Source organism: Dipodomys merriami, unplaced genomic scaffold (assembly GCF_024711535.1).
Source record: "Dipodomys merriami isolate MVZ:Mamm:240054 unplaced genomic scaffold, mDipMer1.0.p SCAF_28, whole genome shotgun sequence".
Classification (NCBI taxonomy): Eukaryota; Metazoa; Chordata; class Mammalia; order Rodentia; family Heteromyidae; genus Dipodomys; species Dipodomys merriami.
Window position 1 is genome coordinate 15,088,817 of NW_027204270.1, and position 15,518 is coordinate 15,104,334.

Sequence of the window (15,518 nt, forward strand, 5' to 3'; positions counted from 1 at the left end):
CACAAAGAGTCTGTGGGATTCTATCTCAAAACAGCAAAAAACTAAATAATAATGCAAAGACCATAGTTCAAACAAAGCACAAAATGATGATGATGACAACGACGATGATGACAAATCTTGGTTCCCAAGCAATAACCTGATACACAGTGAGGCAGGCAGAGACTATTAAGAAAAGGTATGGACCTTAAAGCCAGACAGGCCTAGTTTGTATCCTAGCTCTAATATTTATTGTGTGTGACCTTAGGCAAGTTACTAAACTCTTTGGATCTTATTTTCCTCATTTGCAAATGAAGTTAGGTACAATTGTTGGCACAACTGTTACAAGGATTCTGTAAAAGTAGGCTACTAAGTTGGGCACTGGTGGCTCACATTTGTAATCTTAGCTACTCAGGAAGCTGAGATCTGAGAATTGCAGTTCAAAGCCAGCCTGGGCAGGAAAATCTGTGAGACTCTTATCTCCTATTAACCTCCAGAAAACTGGAAGTGGTGCTGTGGCTCAAAGTGGTAGAGCATTACACCTGGAGTAAAAAAACTCAAGGAGAGCGCCCAGGGCCTAGTTTAAGCCCCACAACACAAAAAAAGGTCTTCAGCTCATTTCTTGGCAGTAAGCAGTAAAAACATGACAGCTACAGCAATGGCTATTTCTATGTCCCTCGACCTGTTCTTACAGGCAAGGCCTGGTAACCATGACAAACATAACTTCTTGGAAGAGTAAAGTTCTCAAGGGCCTGGGCACACATCCCCAGTGTCATGGCACTATGGCTACTGGATCAGCATTCACCTCAGCATTACCATCTAGTTAAGCTGTTGCAATCTTGCCAAGAGGAGCGAGCTCACACCTAAGATGTGCATTCTGATTTATAACTAATTTAAGTTCTTCTGCTCTAGCCATTTCAGTCAAGTAAACTGAAAGTGACAGCATGGTCCATTTTGCTGCAGAGAGTGAGGCTGAGTCTGGGCTCTATCTCTAAGTGCTGTTTTACCAAGATAATAGAACAGTTCGAAGGACGTGTTCATCCAGTCTGGCTAATAAGGAAAAGCTGGAGATGAGTAATTGAATGAAACCACCCAACTAGGCATCAGATAAAATTCAGTGCCTGGAATTATACTTAATCTGAAACCTCAGGAGAAAAACAGGAGCTACTCATTTTTTATAATATTATCTTTCTTTGTGAAGTTCAACAAACTTAAAAAAATCAAAAATAGGGAGGGGAGTGACAATGTTCAAAAAGAAATGTACTCATTAACCTGACTTATGAACCGTAACCCCGTTGGACATCACCTTTACAATACAATTTAAACAATAAAGAAATCTGAAATAGAATTAATTTGAAAAATGCAACTTTAAGATAAAAGTTCTTTCTCTTTATCTATTTGTCTGTTTATAGTAATGTAAGATCACTGAGGTAAAAAATGACACCTAGGATCCAGTTGTCACTATGCCTCCAGGACTCAGCCATTATGCCAGGGGTTTCTAAATATCTTCTCCCGGACACTTAAGGTACTTCCCACAGTTCTAAGAATTGATGCCATGAAAGTTTTCTATCTCTATTCCTTCCTTCTCTGATATAGGTGTATTTTTAGCACAAAGTTGAAATCAATAACACAACAAATACAGTTATCTAGTTGCCTCAAGAAGTCATGCCAGCAGTTTTATGAGGATTTTAGCAACTGGCTGGTGGGAGAGTAAATTGGTATGACCTTCCTGAAGGACAATTTGGCAATACCTACCAAACACTGGAACATTTTTACACTGTTCCAAATTTCATTACTTTGAAATTACTTTAAGAAAATAATACCAAGAGGCGTGCAAAGCTTTGCTTGCAAGTATGTTTTCTGCAACGTGTTTGTAACAGCAAAAAACTAAAAGTGAATTCCTAAGAATAAGGGGATAGGGGGATGGTTGGGAGCAAGGGTGAATAAATGCAGTCATGATATTCAGTATACACTACATGGAAAATGAACTCTACAACTTATGGGCAGGAACAAGAGAGGGAAGCTAGGAGAAAGCAAAGGAAAGGGTGACAGTGTACAAAAAGAATTGTACTTATTACCTGACTTATGAAAATGGTAACCTCTCTGTATAACACCTTAATAATAATAATAACAAAATTACATTTAAGAAAAAGAATGAATCGTGAGGTTAGAGGTGTGGCTCAAGTGGCAGAGTGCCAATCTATCAAGCCAAGGCCCTGCATTTAAACCCAATACTGTGAATAGAAAAAAGAAAAGAATAAATGGTACATCTATGAATATAATTCAGTTATCAAATGCATTTAGCGGGCATAGAAATGTATCAACATATTGAATGAAACAGTGTGTTTCATATAATTCCATCAGAGGATGACTCAGAGAGCCTGGACAGCATGTTTCTTTACAGTTAACAGTGGGATCGAAGTGGTGGGATCCTCCCTCCCTGTGCTTCTTTTCTCCATCCATATTAACCACATATTCTTTCTGTAAAAAGTCACCATGATTACAAATGTTTTAGTTACAGAGTAAAAATCCAGTGAGAGCAGGGACAGCACAATTTGTCCATCTAGACACCTGTTGTATGGGTACCCTGAGCATTGCTAAAAGTGGCTGCAAGAACCACAAAAGGATAGGAAACAAGAATCTGAACTTCAAGGTGATTACTATGCAATAGGTAGAAAAATACTGCAAGGCAAAAATTGCTATGTGCCACAGAAGAGATTAAAAAAAAACAAAAAACAAAAAACCAAGCACTATAGCAATTTAGCAGGGGGAGGAGGTACTTGACACAGTTACCCTTTTCTGGGAGCCAGGCAGGAATTCCTCCTTGGCTGTTTCCAGGAACTCCACAATAGGTCTCAACTGTGTTATACTCTGTATCAGGTCCTCTTTGTGTTCCAGTAACAGAACAGACAAGGTCTTTCCCTCCTCTGTGCTCCCTGGGGGAGAAAGAATTAGAGACACACAAGAGAAGCTAGTCAATTTGAAGAAAATGACAGCATGGTTTGTGGAGAGAGATCTAACAGAATAGTAAAGTGATTCTCAGCTTATTCTGTGCACCTGAATGCAGAATCACTTTTAGGGAGGAAAATACTTTATTATTCTGTTTAAACTTTATGAAAGGAAAAGTGTTTCATTTATCTGTCAGAACACAAAGCTTCAGAGCCAGCCAGAGGTTAACTTCCGGTTGGCAAGGCCACTGCTTTGTACCTAACCCAAATGAGAGCAGCTTCAGCCTTTAAGTCTGTCAGTGAGCAAGTCACCCTGGGTCCTTGAAGCACTGCTGTGGATATGCAGCTTTCTGAAAGGCAGGAGGACACCGATAACACTCTCCAATCTGTCAGGGTAACAGCCTAGTTAACGAAGGTACAGAAATGGAGGCTTATTCAGCTCATATATACTTAACATGCGGCCTCTGCAATGACACACAGAACCTAGGTGAAACCGCTCACTGCTGAAGATCCATTTCACTTGATGAGACTGTAAAGCTTGGTTTACTTGGATGGCCGAGGCCCCCTCCTACCTTCTGGCTGCACTGGTGGCACACCTCCTGGTTCTGGGGTTAACAGAGCCTGTTTGGCCACAGAAGCAGCATTCTGGCACAGCCTCAGCAGAGAGAGAGCAGACTGCACATCCAGACTCTCATCTTGAACTTTATCCAGGAGCCTCTGGAATGCTGGACATCCCCCTTCACCCTTGAAGCATTCTGCAATGATCTGTGTCATGAAAGTGCCCAGAAAGAGGTCAGCTAGTCACCAGAACTACATGTGGCAAGCAAGGTGCCAACCATCTGACCCCTCCTCCTCTCCAGCAGCCCTTCCTACTTGCACCCCAAACCTGAGCTATGGAAGACCCGATTCCTTTCTCTAGCCTCACTCAGGGTAGGTCCCACCTCCTATCTGCTGCCCTTCGTTCTGTCTTTGTCACACCACACTATGACTTATATTTATTTGTTTCTCCTACTACTGTTCCTAAAGATAGAGATTAAGCTTTCTAGGGCTCTATTCCCTTGGCAACAAGCACAGCCTGGCATATAGTAGGTGTTTAGTTCATTTTTAACAAACTCAGTGCACCTCTTACTTAATTAGACCTTTCTGAGTCTTATGACATTTTCAGTATTTCTTAGGCAAAGATATCTGAATTTCAAATTGAATGAACTGTCATTTTATTATTTGAGAATGCAATTAAAAGCTCACAAGTTAGGAAAAAAAGAACACTTTAAGTCATTTACATTATGAATGATCGACTATTTAGAAAGACACGAACCTTATTACTTTTAGATATATTCTGTAATAAGGCTAACAATGTGTTGGCAGAACATGATCCACATATTAATGATCTCAGGTGAATGACTGCCTCTAACCTGAATGGACTCAAGTTTCCTTCCTTAAGCAATCCTGCTGCAGGCCTGTCAGTGGACCTTCCGGAGGCCTCAGCATTACTACTGCCTCTATCACTGCTCTCCTGACATTGCACCAAAGTACTGGGGGTTAGAATTCACCTTTCTTACCTGCTCTTCCCAATACTCCCTAATTCTTCCAAACCAATAAATATACATGTGGTCTCTATATAATCTTTAAAAAAAGTTCCTTATTTTTTTGTCATCTCTAAAAGTAAATTTGGATAAAATAGCTTAATCATCTTTACTTTGATGTAAGTAACTTCCATGAACCTAAAGTGACTCTTCTTTTTTAAAAATAATGAACAAAGCCAGGTGCCCAACAATCTGACCCTTCCTTCTCTCCAGCAGCCCCTCCTACTTGCACCCCAAACCTGAACTATGGAGACCTGATTCCTTCCTCTAGCTTCACTCAGGGTAGGTCTGACCTCCTCACTGCAGTGGGCAGTGGCTCATGCCTGTAATCCTAGCTTACTCAGGAGGCTGAGATCTGAGGACAGTGGTTCAAAGCCAGCCCAGGCAGGAAATTCCAAGAGACTCGAATATCAAATTAACTACCAGAAAGCCAGCAGTAGATCTGTGGTTTCAGTGATACAGCATTGAGCCAAAAAGCTCAGGGACAATGTCCAGTCCCAAACTGGCACAAAAAAAAAAAGGAGCAAGAAATGAAGTTATCAGTTGAATGTTTAATTCCCTTTGGTAAATCAATTCTGCTTTTCATGCTTTTGTTAGCCAGGTAGCCTCCAAGTGGCTTGATACCTCATACCTCCAGTATCCATGCCCTTTGGCTGGACCTCATGACTTGCTTTTAACAAGGAGTGTGCTGAGTAATGGGATGTTCCTTCTGAAGTTAGGTTACCATGACTTCTGACTGGCCTATGTGCCTGGGTGAGGATGAGTGCATGCATGTGCTCTGAATCAAATGCAGTCTTTCTTTGCCCTTACTCTGGAAGATGCAAGCTGCACTGTGTTATAAGCTGCCCGAGGGAGAGGTCTATGTGGCAAGGAATGGACATCTGAAGCCCATACCGAGTGAACAAGCTTGAAGTGGACCTTCTAGGAGCTGCTGACAACCATGGAAGCAAGCTGAAAGATAGTCCCTGTTGAGCCCTGGTTTGGAAAGGCTACAGCTCTGGCTGCTGCCCTGAACTCAGTTTTGTGTGACTCAGCCATGCTCCATCTGGTTTCCTGACCCACAGACACTGCTTAGAACAACTACTTGTTTTGAACTGAATCTTAATTTATTACCCAATAATGGATAATGTGTTCTGACCCACTCACTGCTAATGCCTTCACTACACTTATTTCTTCCTCTGCCCTTTCCTTTGTGCATCTTAATTGATAATGGCATACAGCAATCTCATTCTATCCCAGACTAGGTTGTCTTTTTCTTTACCTAGAGCTATCCCAATTCCACCTCTCTAGCTATCCACTGTGTGTGTGGTGGCAGCATTCATCAACAGTAGCTTCTGATGCACTTCTCATTATCTTCTCTGTTGTCTCTCCTTCTGCAGAACTATTCAGCAGTGAAATTAAAACATTTGTTAACTTCACTGCTCAGCAGTGATGCTAGGGTAGCCATCTGGGAAGAAGGCTATGAAAGAACCAGGAGAAGCAATCAGCTGCCTGGACAGCCCTGTATTTTTTCCAAAATCTACTGGGAACCCATACCACAGCTAGCACCACAGCTGATGCTCATGCTCATCAAGGCTGTGCAACAGGCTATTTCCTATTCCTGAAATAACGTCTCTTCCTTAACAGAAGGGCTCACACACTGTGAACCAAACTCTAAGAGCTGAACCAAAATAGAGTTTTGTCAAAAGGATTAAGTTCTTAATCACTTGAAACTTCTTTGATTCTTAGGCTATTAAAATACTCAGCAAATTCATATCAACACAAACTACATGTGTAATTCAATTACTTTACCTAGGAGTGAAATACAGATAAATGTGTTTAAAGATGAGACTGTTTCTCTCCATTTATGATATGGGGAAACCACATAATCTTTCTTTTAATTTATCTTTTAACTGAATATACACACTTTCCAACTGTTTTCCTACTGCATTAAGATTTGCTTGGGCAATCCTGTGTTGCTGAATGCTGAGGGCCAGCAAATGGCAACATTGCTACAGCTGGGGCTGGGGTGCAGCTCAGTGGCAGTGCATTTGCTTAGCATGCATGAGTTCCTAGGTTAAGTCTCCAGCAAGAAAGATAAATACAAGTGTAGGCTTGCTGTCTGCAAGCCCATCCCCTCCTCATATCAGTTTGGGGCATTCCTACTGTCACTTTAGATGAATATCAGAGAAGTTAAGGAACTTGTTTAAGGTCATAGGGCCAATAAGCAAGGTAGCCTGGATGAAACACTGGGTATATGGAATTCATTTACATTGGATTCTACTGGACCTGCCAGAATCAGTATTACTGAATGCTGGGTATCATTCTTCTGTTTCATGACTAGTATAGAGACTAGCATATACTAGGGACTCAAAAAATGTTTGCTTAATTGAAGTTCCCTCTATCTGTGACTGTGTATCCCAGATTTAATAAATAACCCAGAGGAGACTTGGAAAAATAATTTTTACCTCTCAGAGGCCTACAAAATGGATCCTTTAACTCATTTGTAAAAGGATTACCCCCTACTGTGAGCACAGTCCTAAAACAGACCTGCCTCACTGACAAACCCCCAAAGTCATGACATGGTTGAAAACCACAGATTTACACAGGAGGGGGAAACTTGTTTGCCTTTGAAATATGACTTTAGAAGAAAATAAATGTTACCAGGCTTTTGGCTTTGGGAATCTTTCTAGACCTGTAGGTGAAAAGTGAATCAAACAATACAGAAATCAATAGTGGAAAAAGTTCACTCCTTTCTCTTAGTGAAGACCACTATGCTGTATACACAGTTAATTAAAAGCAGGGACATGGCTAGGAATGGAGAAGAAAGATAATTAAAAATTCTAGCACAAAAACTGAAAAAAGTTCTGAGTCTGGCTTTACCTAAAGGTTTTACTTATTAACTCAGGTAGAAAACTTCTTGGGCCATGACTTGCTTTTTCTGATGGGGAAATATATTCCAGGAAATACTATTTTAAGGGTACCAGTTCATGGTGTCTAAGCCAGCTACACACCTGCATCTGTGTGTTGCAACCAGAACATGGTGCCACTTCATAGCTGCAACAAAGCTCAAATTCATACAATCAGTGGTCAATTATTTTGTGTGTTCAATTGTCATATTAAGGTGACCAATGTAACAATAATCAACAGTAACAACAAGAAAAAAATTCAAAGCTCCTTATGAGGTTAAAAGAAAGTGTAATGGAAAAAACAAACCAAAAAACCTCTAGTCTTTAAAGATGTATTAAAATTTAAAATAATGTTGCTCCAAAGGAGGCAGTGACATTGTCCAAAAATAAATAAGCCAGGCTCTAGTGGTTCTTGCCTGTAATTCTAGCTACTCAGGAGGCTGAGATCTGAGGATTATGGTTCAAAGCCAGCAAAGTCCAAAGGCAGCCAAGTCCATCAGACTCTTATCTCCAATTAACCACCAGAAAACCAGAAGTGGTGCCATGGCTTGAAGTGGAAGAACATAAGCCTTGAGAGAAAAAGCTTAGGGACAGTGTTCCAGCCCTGAGATCAAGGCCCAAAATGGACACCACCACCCCCACCACCAAAAAAAAAGAGAAAAATGTACATATTACCTGACATATGAAATTGTAACCCCTCTGGTACAACATCTTAATAATAAAATTATACTAAAAATAATGTTGCTCCAAGTGAGTAGTTCTTGAGTGCACTACTCACTGAAGCCTTACAGCAATTCCTGTGCACCTCCTAGGAAATAATCGCGGTGTCTTTGGTGTCGGGGTAGGGACAAGTCTTAACTGTATTTTTTATGGCATCTCACAACACTGACAGATGGCAGCACAGATGACATCTGCTGCCATATGCTACAATTTTTTTTTTAATTTGACCTCATGTTTTGTCTTTTAAAACAAGTTGGAGTTTAGAACTGGATCACTTTCTTCTTTTACTTCTCATCTCTGCACAGTTCAAGATGCTTGTATCTCTTAGTCATCAGCATTTTCTCAAAGCTGAAGTGAGGTTCAATAATCTCAAGCCCAGCACTCAATTATCTCCTTTGTAAACTTTTTGGAGAAATCAGCTTAATCTACCTACCATAGTTCCTCTGCTTCCTGACATAATGCTGCTTTTCCTGGACATACAAAACACCCTTGCCCTTTTGTACTGTGTCACTTAGTGAGGTTGGTACTCAGCACACGTGTGTGTGTGTGTGTGTGGTGTGCGCGCGCGTGTGCGTGTGCGCGCACACGTGTATGTATATGTGTGTGCGCCTGTCTTGGGGCTTGAATTAAGGGCCTGGGCACTGTTCCTGAGCTTTTTGTCTTGGGGGCTAGTGCTCTACAACTTGAGCCAGAGCTCAACTTCTGGCTTTTTGGTGGTTAACTGAAGATAAGAGCCTTATGGGCTTTCCTGCCTAGGCTGGCTTTGAATCTTCATCTTCAGATCTCAGTCTCCTGAGTAGCTAGGGTTTTTAGGCAGGAACCACCAGCACCTGTTTCTTATTACACTTTTTATGTTGTCGTTGGTCATGGGGCCTGAACTCTGGGCCTGGGCGCTGTCCCTCAGCTCTTGAGCTCAAGCAGAGCGCTCTACCACTTGAGCCACAGTGCCACTTCCCGCTTTTTTTGCTTATGTGGTGCTAAAGAATCAAGCCCAGGGCCTTATGCATGCAAGGCAAGCACTCTACCACTGAGCCACTTTCTCAGCCCCTTACTACACTTTTTATATAGGGAGTCTGCTGGGTTTTAAAAACATTACCATGATGGCAAGAGGCCTATCGGCACCAAAAGCACACTAAAACTTTTATAGGTCATGGATGTAAAGTTTAGCCTCTAGCTACAAGACAACAATCCACAGGGAACTTGGTTAAAACACAGACTCCTAAGCTCTCCCTACAACCTAAGAATCTGACTCTGGAGGCATTGAACAAGTATACCAGATGATTTTTGTATGTACTACTGTTCACAGAGACTTTTACACACTAGATACAACTCTAGAAGTTTAGGAAGCTACTTCCAAGTGGATGGTGGGACCTATTTGAAAACGTCTTACAAATTAAGCTTAAAGAAATACAAATTACCTCACGTGTCAGAGTAACCACCATAGCACTAGAAAGATATTACAAGACATTTACTAGTAGGAGAGCATTCATAGAATATTACATTTACCCAAATGTAAAGATAAATTAGAAGTGCTAATTTATAATTAGCACTTTTTTATAATTACAAGTGCTAAGTTAATGTGTAAAAATGACAGCAGGGTTACCTACTGAGGTCCTACTATTGGCTTTTTTTTTTTTTTTTGGCCTTTTTTTTTGTTGTTGGTCGTGGGGTTTAAACTCTGAGCCTGGGTGGCCTTTTTTGTTGTTGTTGGTCGTGGGGTTTAAACTCTGGGCCTGGGTGCTGCCCCTGAGCTCTTCAGCTCAAGGTGAGCACTCTACCACTTGAGCACAGCTCCACTTCCGGTTTTCTGGTGCTTAGCTGGAAATAAGAGTCTCAGACTTTCCTGCCTGGGCTGGCTTTGAACTGCAATCCTCAGCCTCCTGAGTAGCTAGGATTATAGGTGTGAGCCACTGGTGCCCAGCCTTTGCTTTTTTTTTAAAACTTAATTTTATTGTCAAGGTGATGAACAGAGGGTTACAGTTACATTGGTAAGGTGGTGAGTACATTTCTTTTTGAACTTGTTACCCCCTCCCTTTTGCTTGGCTTTTGATTTTATTTTTAAAATTTTGAAGCACTGGGATTTGAACTCAGGGTCTTGTATTTGCTATGTAGGTCCTCTACCACTTCATGCTTTTGCTGTATATAAGTATGTATTTATGTATGTATTTATGTATGTATGTATGTATGTATGTATGTATGTATGTATGTATGTATGTATATGGTGTATACCTGTACTAAGACTTGAACTCAGAGTCTCAAGCTTTCCACTTTTTTACTCACAGCTGGCACTCTACCACTTGAATCACATCTCCACTACAGCTTTTATTTTTTTTTTGCTGGGTAACTGGAGATAGTCTTATGGACTTTTCTGCCTGGGCTGGCTTCAATCTGAAATCATTAGCTCTCAGCCTTTTGGATTACAGGTGTGAGTCACTGGCACCCAGTCTCTTTAAGTTTATTTTTCTTAACAAGGACCTCACATTTATGCCTGGGCGGCCTAGATGGTGATCTTCCTATTTACATTTCCTATATTGCTGAGACAACAGGCATGTACCAGCACATACAGCTTTTATTTACTGCGATGAAACCTCCTGATCTGGAACTGCAATCCTCCCAATCTCTACCTTCTAAGTAACTGGACTTATAGGTGTGAGCTATATAGCTTAGGCCTGGCATTTTTACTATGAGTCCTACATAAATAATCCTAATAAATTCATGATAACCCTTGATGTACTGATAACATCCCCATTTTACAAAATTTTTAAAAAACTAAGGTTTATAAAGAGTAAGTTGTCAAGATCATCATGCTTATAAGTAGTAAAGCTAAATAAACTTTATATCAATACAACAGAACACAGTGATGAGAGGGACTGAACACACAACAATGTGGATAAATCTCAATAAATTATGATAAATAAAAGAAGCTAGATGAAAAGAATCATACATATCATATGATTTCATTTATAAAATACTCTGAAAAATGCAAACTAAATTGACAGAAAGGTAATCAATAGTTAGCTAGGGAATGGATGAGTGGAAGGGGACTGGAGGAGGTATTACACAAGGACATGTAAACGATTTGGAGGTAATATCTACTTCTTAGCATCTTGATTGTGGCAACAGTTCCAAGGTATGATAAAAATTTATCAGATTGTACTCTTTAAATATGTACACTTCATGCCAAAAAAACTTCATGCCACAAAGCTGACAGAAGGTAAAAAGAGACCGTGGGAAGGGGAGAACCTAATAGAAAACAGCATTACCCTAGCTTATAATTAATTAACTTTTGACAATACTGGAGATTGAATGCAGGGCCTCACACTTAACTAGGTAAGAGCTCAATCACTGAGTTACTTCTCAATCCTTCTATTTAAGCTTATTATGGACCAGAACAGAATCAGTTTTAAGCACAGCTAGAGCTTTTTACTGTGACTTCTCAAACTAAGAAAGAAATAACCAAAGCCTACCACTAACAAGGCTCTTCTGAAGTATTATTCTCATACTGCTATCTATCAAATGAGGACAAGAGCTGGGCACTGGTGACTCATGCCTATAATCCTAGTTACTCAGGAGGCTGAGATCTGAAGATCACGGTTTGAAGCCAATCTGGGCAGAAAAGTCCATGAGACTCTTATCTCCAAATAACCACCCCTAAAAGCCAGAAGTGGATCTTTTGGCTCAAGTGGTAGAGCATTAGCCTTGAGCAAAAGCTCATGGGATGGTGCCCAGGCCCTGAGTTTAAGCCCTAGGGCTGGCACCAAAAATGAAAAAAAGAGGATCAAAACTGGGGGAAGGGGAGAACAGAAAGAAAATGTTGAATGTATCCATTATAATATCATTTCATGAGCCATCTTACATGTCAGACATACAGACATCAATGTTCTAAGAAAGTAGAAAACACAATCCAAGGTACGTTCAGAGGGGACACTAATCGCTGTGTGTTTGCCTGATGGAAGGAATAGTATGGCTGTTTTGTGATCAGAAGCCTTTTGGAGAGGAAGCCTTAGGAGAGAAAATGAAGAGGTGTGTCTAGAAGTGATCAAGACGGATGATAACATAGAGAACATGCAAGGGTAAAAAAAAAATCAAATGATACAGCATAATTGTTACAATGATATCAAGGATATCTAACTTGAAACCTCCCAGAGTCATCAGGAGTAACTTAGCCTTGTAAACAGAATGTTTTCCAAGACAACAATTGGTTGTTGTAGCCAACTGTCAAGTAATCTGGTTAAGGTCAATACTAGACCTTAATATTTTTTTTAAAGTAATCTGCTAGGATTCAGGAAACCACTGATATACTGGAAGGTATCTATTAGTTGAATGAATAGTCCTTAACAGACACTAAATGGCCTACACCAACATGGAGGACCTTCATACATAATTCCGTTGCCATTAGATAAGCAAGCCTACTGGGGGTAGGGAGTACCCCTCACTCTGCTGAAGCCTCTAAGCATGGAGAGAGAAGAGTGGAGTGGAATCATGCCAGGTCAGGAGCAGGAGCATGCCAGTGGGGATGGGTCTCAATTGTGTTATGGCAGAACAGCTAAAAAAAACACAGGACAAGCATTGGCAGTGTCCTGTCAAGGATCCCTAAACATTTTTATACACAAGTAGAGCCATCCTCAGTGTATAACAGGATAGCTCTAAATCAGAATGTGGGCTAGGATTTCATCCCCAGTACCAGACACACAAAAACAGTCAGAAAACTTGGGAATTAAACCCTGCTCCAGGTCTTATGAGCTCTATGCCTCTAAGTTATACCACTTCATTGAAACAATTTTCTCATTTATAAAACAGAAGCGGGACATTGTACCCTTGATTTTTATATTAAATGACATAAAATATCTACTAAACTTAGTCCTGTGTATATGTTTACCATTATGTTTTTATGTTTAATGATCATGGTATTCCTAAACAGTGGCTGTGGCTTAGTATGTAAGTTGATATTAAATCCTTTCTATACATATTTTGAGTATCTGCTTTTATAGTTTAAGTCTCTGATTTAGGATTATCTAAGACTAACTTCAGGCTCATTTCATTCTTGATTAATCAAGAAAGAAGAGTGGGATAGGTAAAATGTCCTAAATCAAAACTGGTGCTATCAGCTAAGACTCCTGTGGTGCTCAACATATAACTTTCTTCTGAAACTATCTTGCCAATACTTATGCTCAACTGTACTTTAGGGCATAAATGACAAAAAACAAAACAAAACAAAACCCCACAGATTAAAGTTTGAGAAATATGAAACCCTGGATATTTAGCATGTTCATATTTCTTCTCCATAAGGGAAGTAACAAATTATCCTGATAACATTAAGCTAGAAAACAAATGAAGCTCATGGGTACCTACCTCCTTCTGTGGGCCTTTAATTTCTGAGCATTCTTCCAGTCTCTTCAAAACATCCTTGGTAACTAAGAGTGCATCTGAGAAAACATTCTCATTTTCTAAGAGAAAATTCAACTGGAAGTGTTTCTTCTCACACTCTGAATGTAGAACAAAACAAAATACAGTGATATGTTACTTTAAATGACTACAAAGTAGTTTCAGCTGTCCAAAAACCTCCAGGTCACAGCCTGTCCATCTACCACACTGGCACTGAATGGCAGTCAGAGCTCCCCTCACTGCTTCCTCCCTCACTGTGTCCTCTGCCCGCTGGAGATAGTGGTAATCATCAGGAGTGGGACATGGTTATTTCAGTACTCTTTTCTGCTTTGTGCTCATACTTAAGACTTCCTTTCCCTCCCTCCTCCTCCCCTCCCCCATTGTGAAACTTGAGCTCAGGGCCTGGGCATTGTCCCTGAGCTTTTTTGCTCGAAGCTAGTGCTCTACCCCTTTGAGCCACACCACCCCTTCCAGTTTTCTGGTGGTTAATTAGAGATAAGAGTCTTCTGGACTTTCCTGCCTAGGCTGGCTTAATTCAAACTGCGATCCTCAGATCTCAGCCTCCTGAGGGTTACAGGCGTGAGTCACTGGTGTCTGGTTGTAAATATAAATTTAAATGGAACTAAATATAGACTTGAAAGTATTACCTGGTTCTGTGCTTGCCCTTTTTGCTTCACTAAGGGTTTGTCTTACAGGGGAGGGAGGACAAACTTCAGCCAGAAGAGGAGTCTCCACTGGTGTCTCTGTTTCCCCCTGAACCTCCTTGACTATGGAAGGATCTGTACTCATTTCCTGTGGAACCACATGGATGGCTTCCTGGCTCTCTGCTTTCCCAGTGCTCCCTGCAGTGTTGTGCCCCTCCAAGGAAGAAGGGGTCTCCTCTGCACCTTCAGAAGAAAAGACTTCTATTTGAGGCTTCTCGGTTTCCTTCCTGCAAGTCTCTGAGGATGGCACCAAGACATCCCTTACTACTGGCCCCTGGACAGAGCAGTTTACAAGGCTAGTTAGAAGATTTTTGCAGCTAACAGCCACATCAAACATCTGCAGGCTATCCGCTAAAGAGATGATTTTGGAGAAGTTGTGCTTGCCCACTGGTAGTTTGCCGGTGTACATCATTTCAAGCAAGAGGGCGAACTCTTCAGGGCTCACCACAGAGGCATCGATGGAAATGGTATCTGTGTTGTCCAGCAGGGTTTTGAAGAGGAGGCTGGCAGCAGCCAGGACGAGCTTGTGAGCCCTGAAGTAGATGGTTCCTATGGAGACAGTGCAGTCACAGAACTGCTGCTCTTTGCACAGTGTGTACAGCTGTAGCAGCAGCTGCTGGCTATAGTTGGGAAGCTCCATGGAGTCAGTTTGGTCCCCAAGTCGTCTCTTCTACTCTCTTTCTAGAGTCCACTTACTGAGGATCAGCCTTAGAGAGAACCATAAAACACTATGTTAAAACTTCACGAGCAGGGACTGGGAATGTGGCTTAGTGGTAGAGTGCTTGCCTACCATGCATGAAGCCCTGGGTTCAATTCCTCAGTACCACATACACAGAAAAAGCCAGAAATGTCGCTGTGGCTCAAGTGGTAGAGTTCAAGCCTTGAACAAAAGAAGCTCAGAGACAGTGCTCAGGCCCTGACAGTGCTCAAGCCCCAAGAATGGCTTAAAAAAAAACCAAAACAACAACAACAACAAAACCTTCACAGCTATACAAGAAGGCCTAGCACAAATGCTGACCAATCTCTAAGCCAATTCACTTATTAACAAATGCTGCTTTACTAGGGAGAGTGTGGCAGGTAAACTTAATAATATTAATTTATAGTACTTATCATGTGCTTTGCTAAGGAAAGGGCCTATACTCAGTACTTTATGTGGCTGATCTCAGTTGATCCTCACAACAAATTGGTAGAAAAGACATTTCATACCCAATTCACAGACCAGACAGAAGCTTAGAGGGTCCCAAAGAAGCAGCAAACAAAGGAAAAGCAGCCATGAACTAGCCTGCCATATCCACTGTCTTCAAAGCCCTAGCT

At 41.0% G+C, this 15,518-nt stretch overlaps 1 protein-coding gene across 3 annotated transcripts in view; it reads right to left on the reverse strand.

The window, feature by feature from the left end:
- Positions 1-15,518, reverse strand: part of Zbtb40 (zinc finger and BTB domain containing 40) — an 89,976-nt gene that overhangs the window by 43,104 nt on the left and 31,354 nt on the right. For 2 of the 3 annotated variants that reach the window (XM_070037681.1, XM_070037680.1), the window contains exons 2-5: positions 14,148-14,911; positions 13,468-13,601; positions 3,497-3,689; positions 2,770-2,912 (exon numbers count right to left, since the gene is read on the reverse strand). In XM_070037681.1, the coding sequence (XP_069893782.1) occupies positions 2,770-2,912; positions 3,497-3,689; positions 13,468-13,601; positions 14,148-14,844 (1,167 nt within the window). In that variant the 5' untranslated portion in view covers positions 14,845-14,911. The remainder of the gene's footprint in view (positions 1-2,769; positions 2,913-3,496; positions 3,690-13,467; positions 13,602-14,147; positions 14,912-15,518) is intronic. The other variant, XM_070037682.1, reaches the window with a different exon arrangement.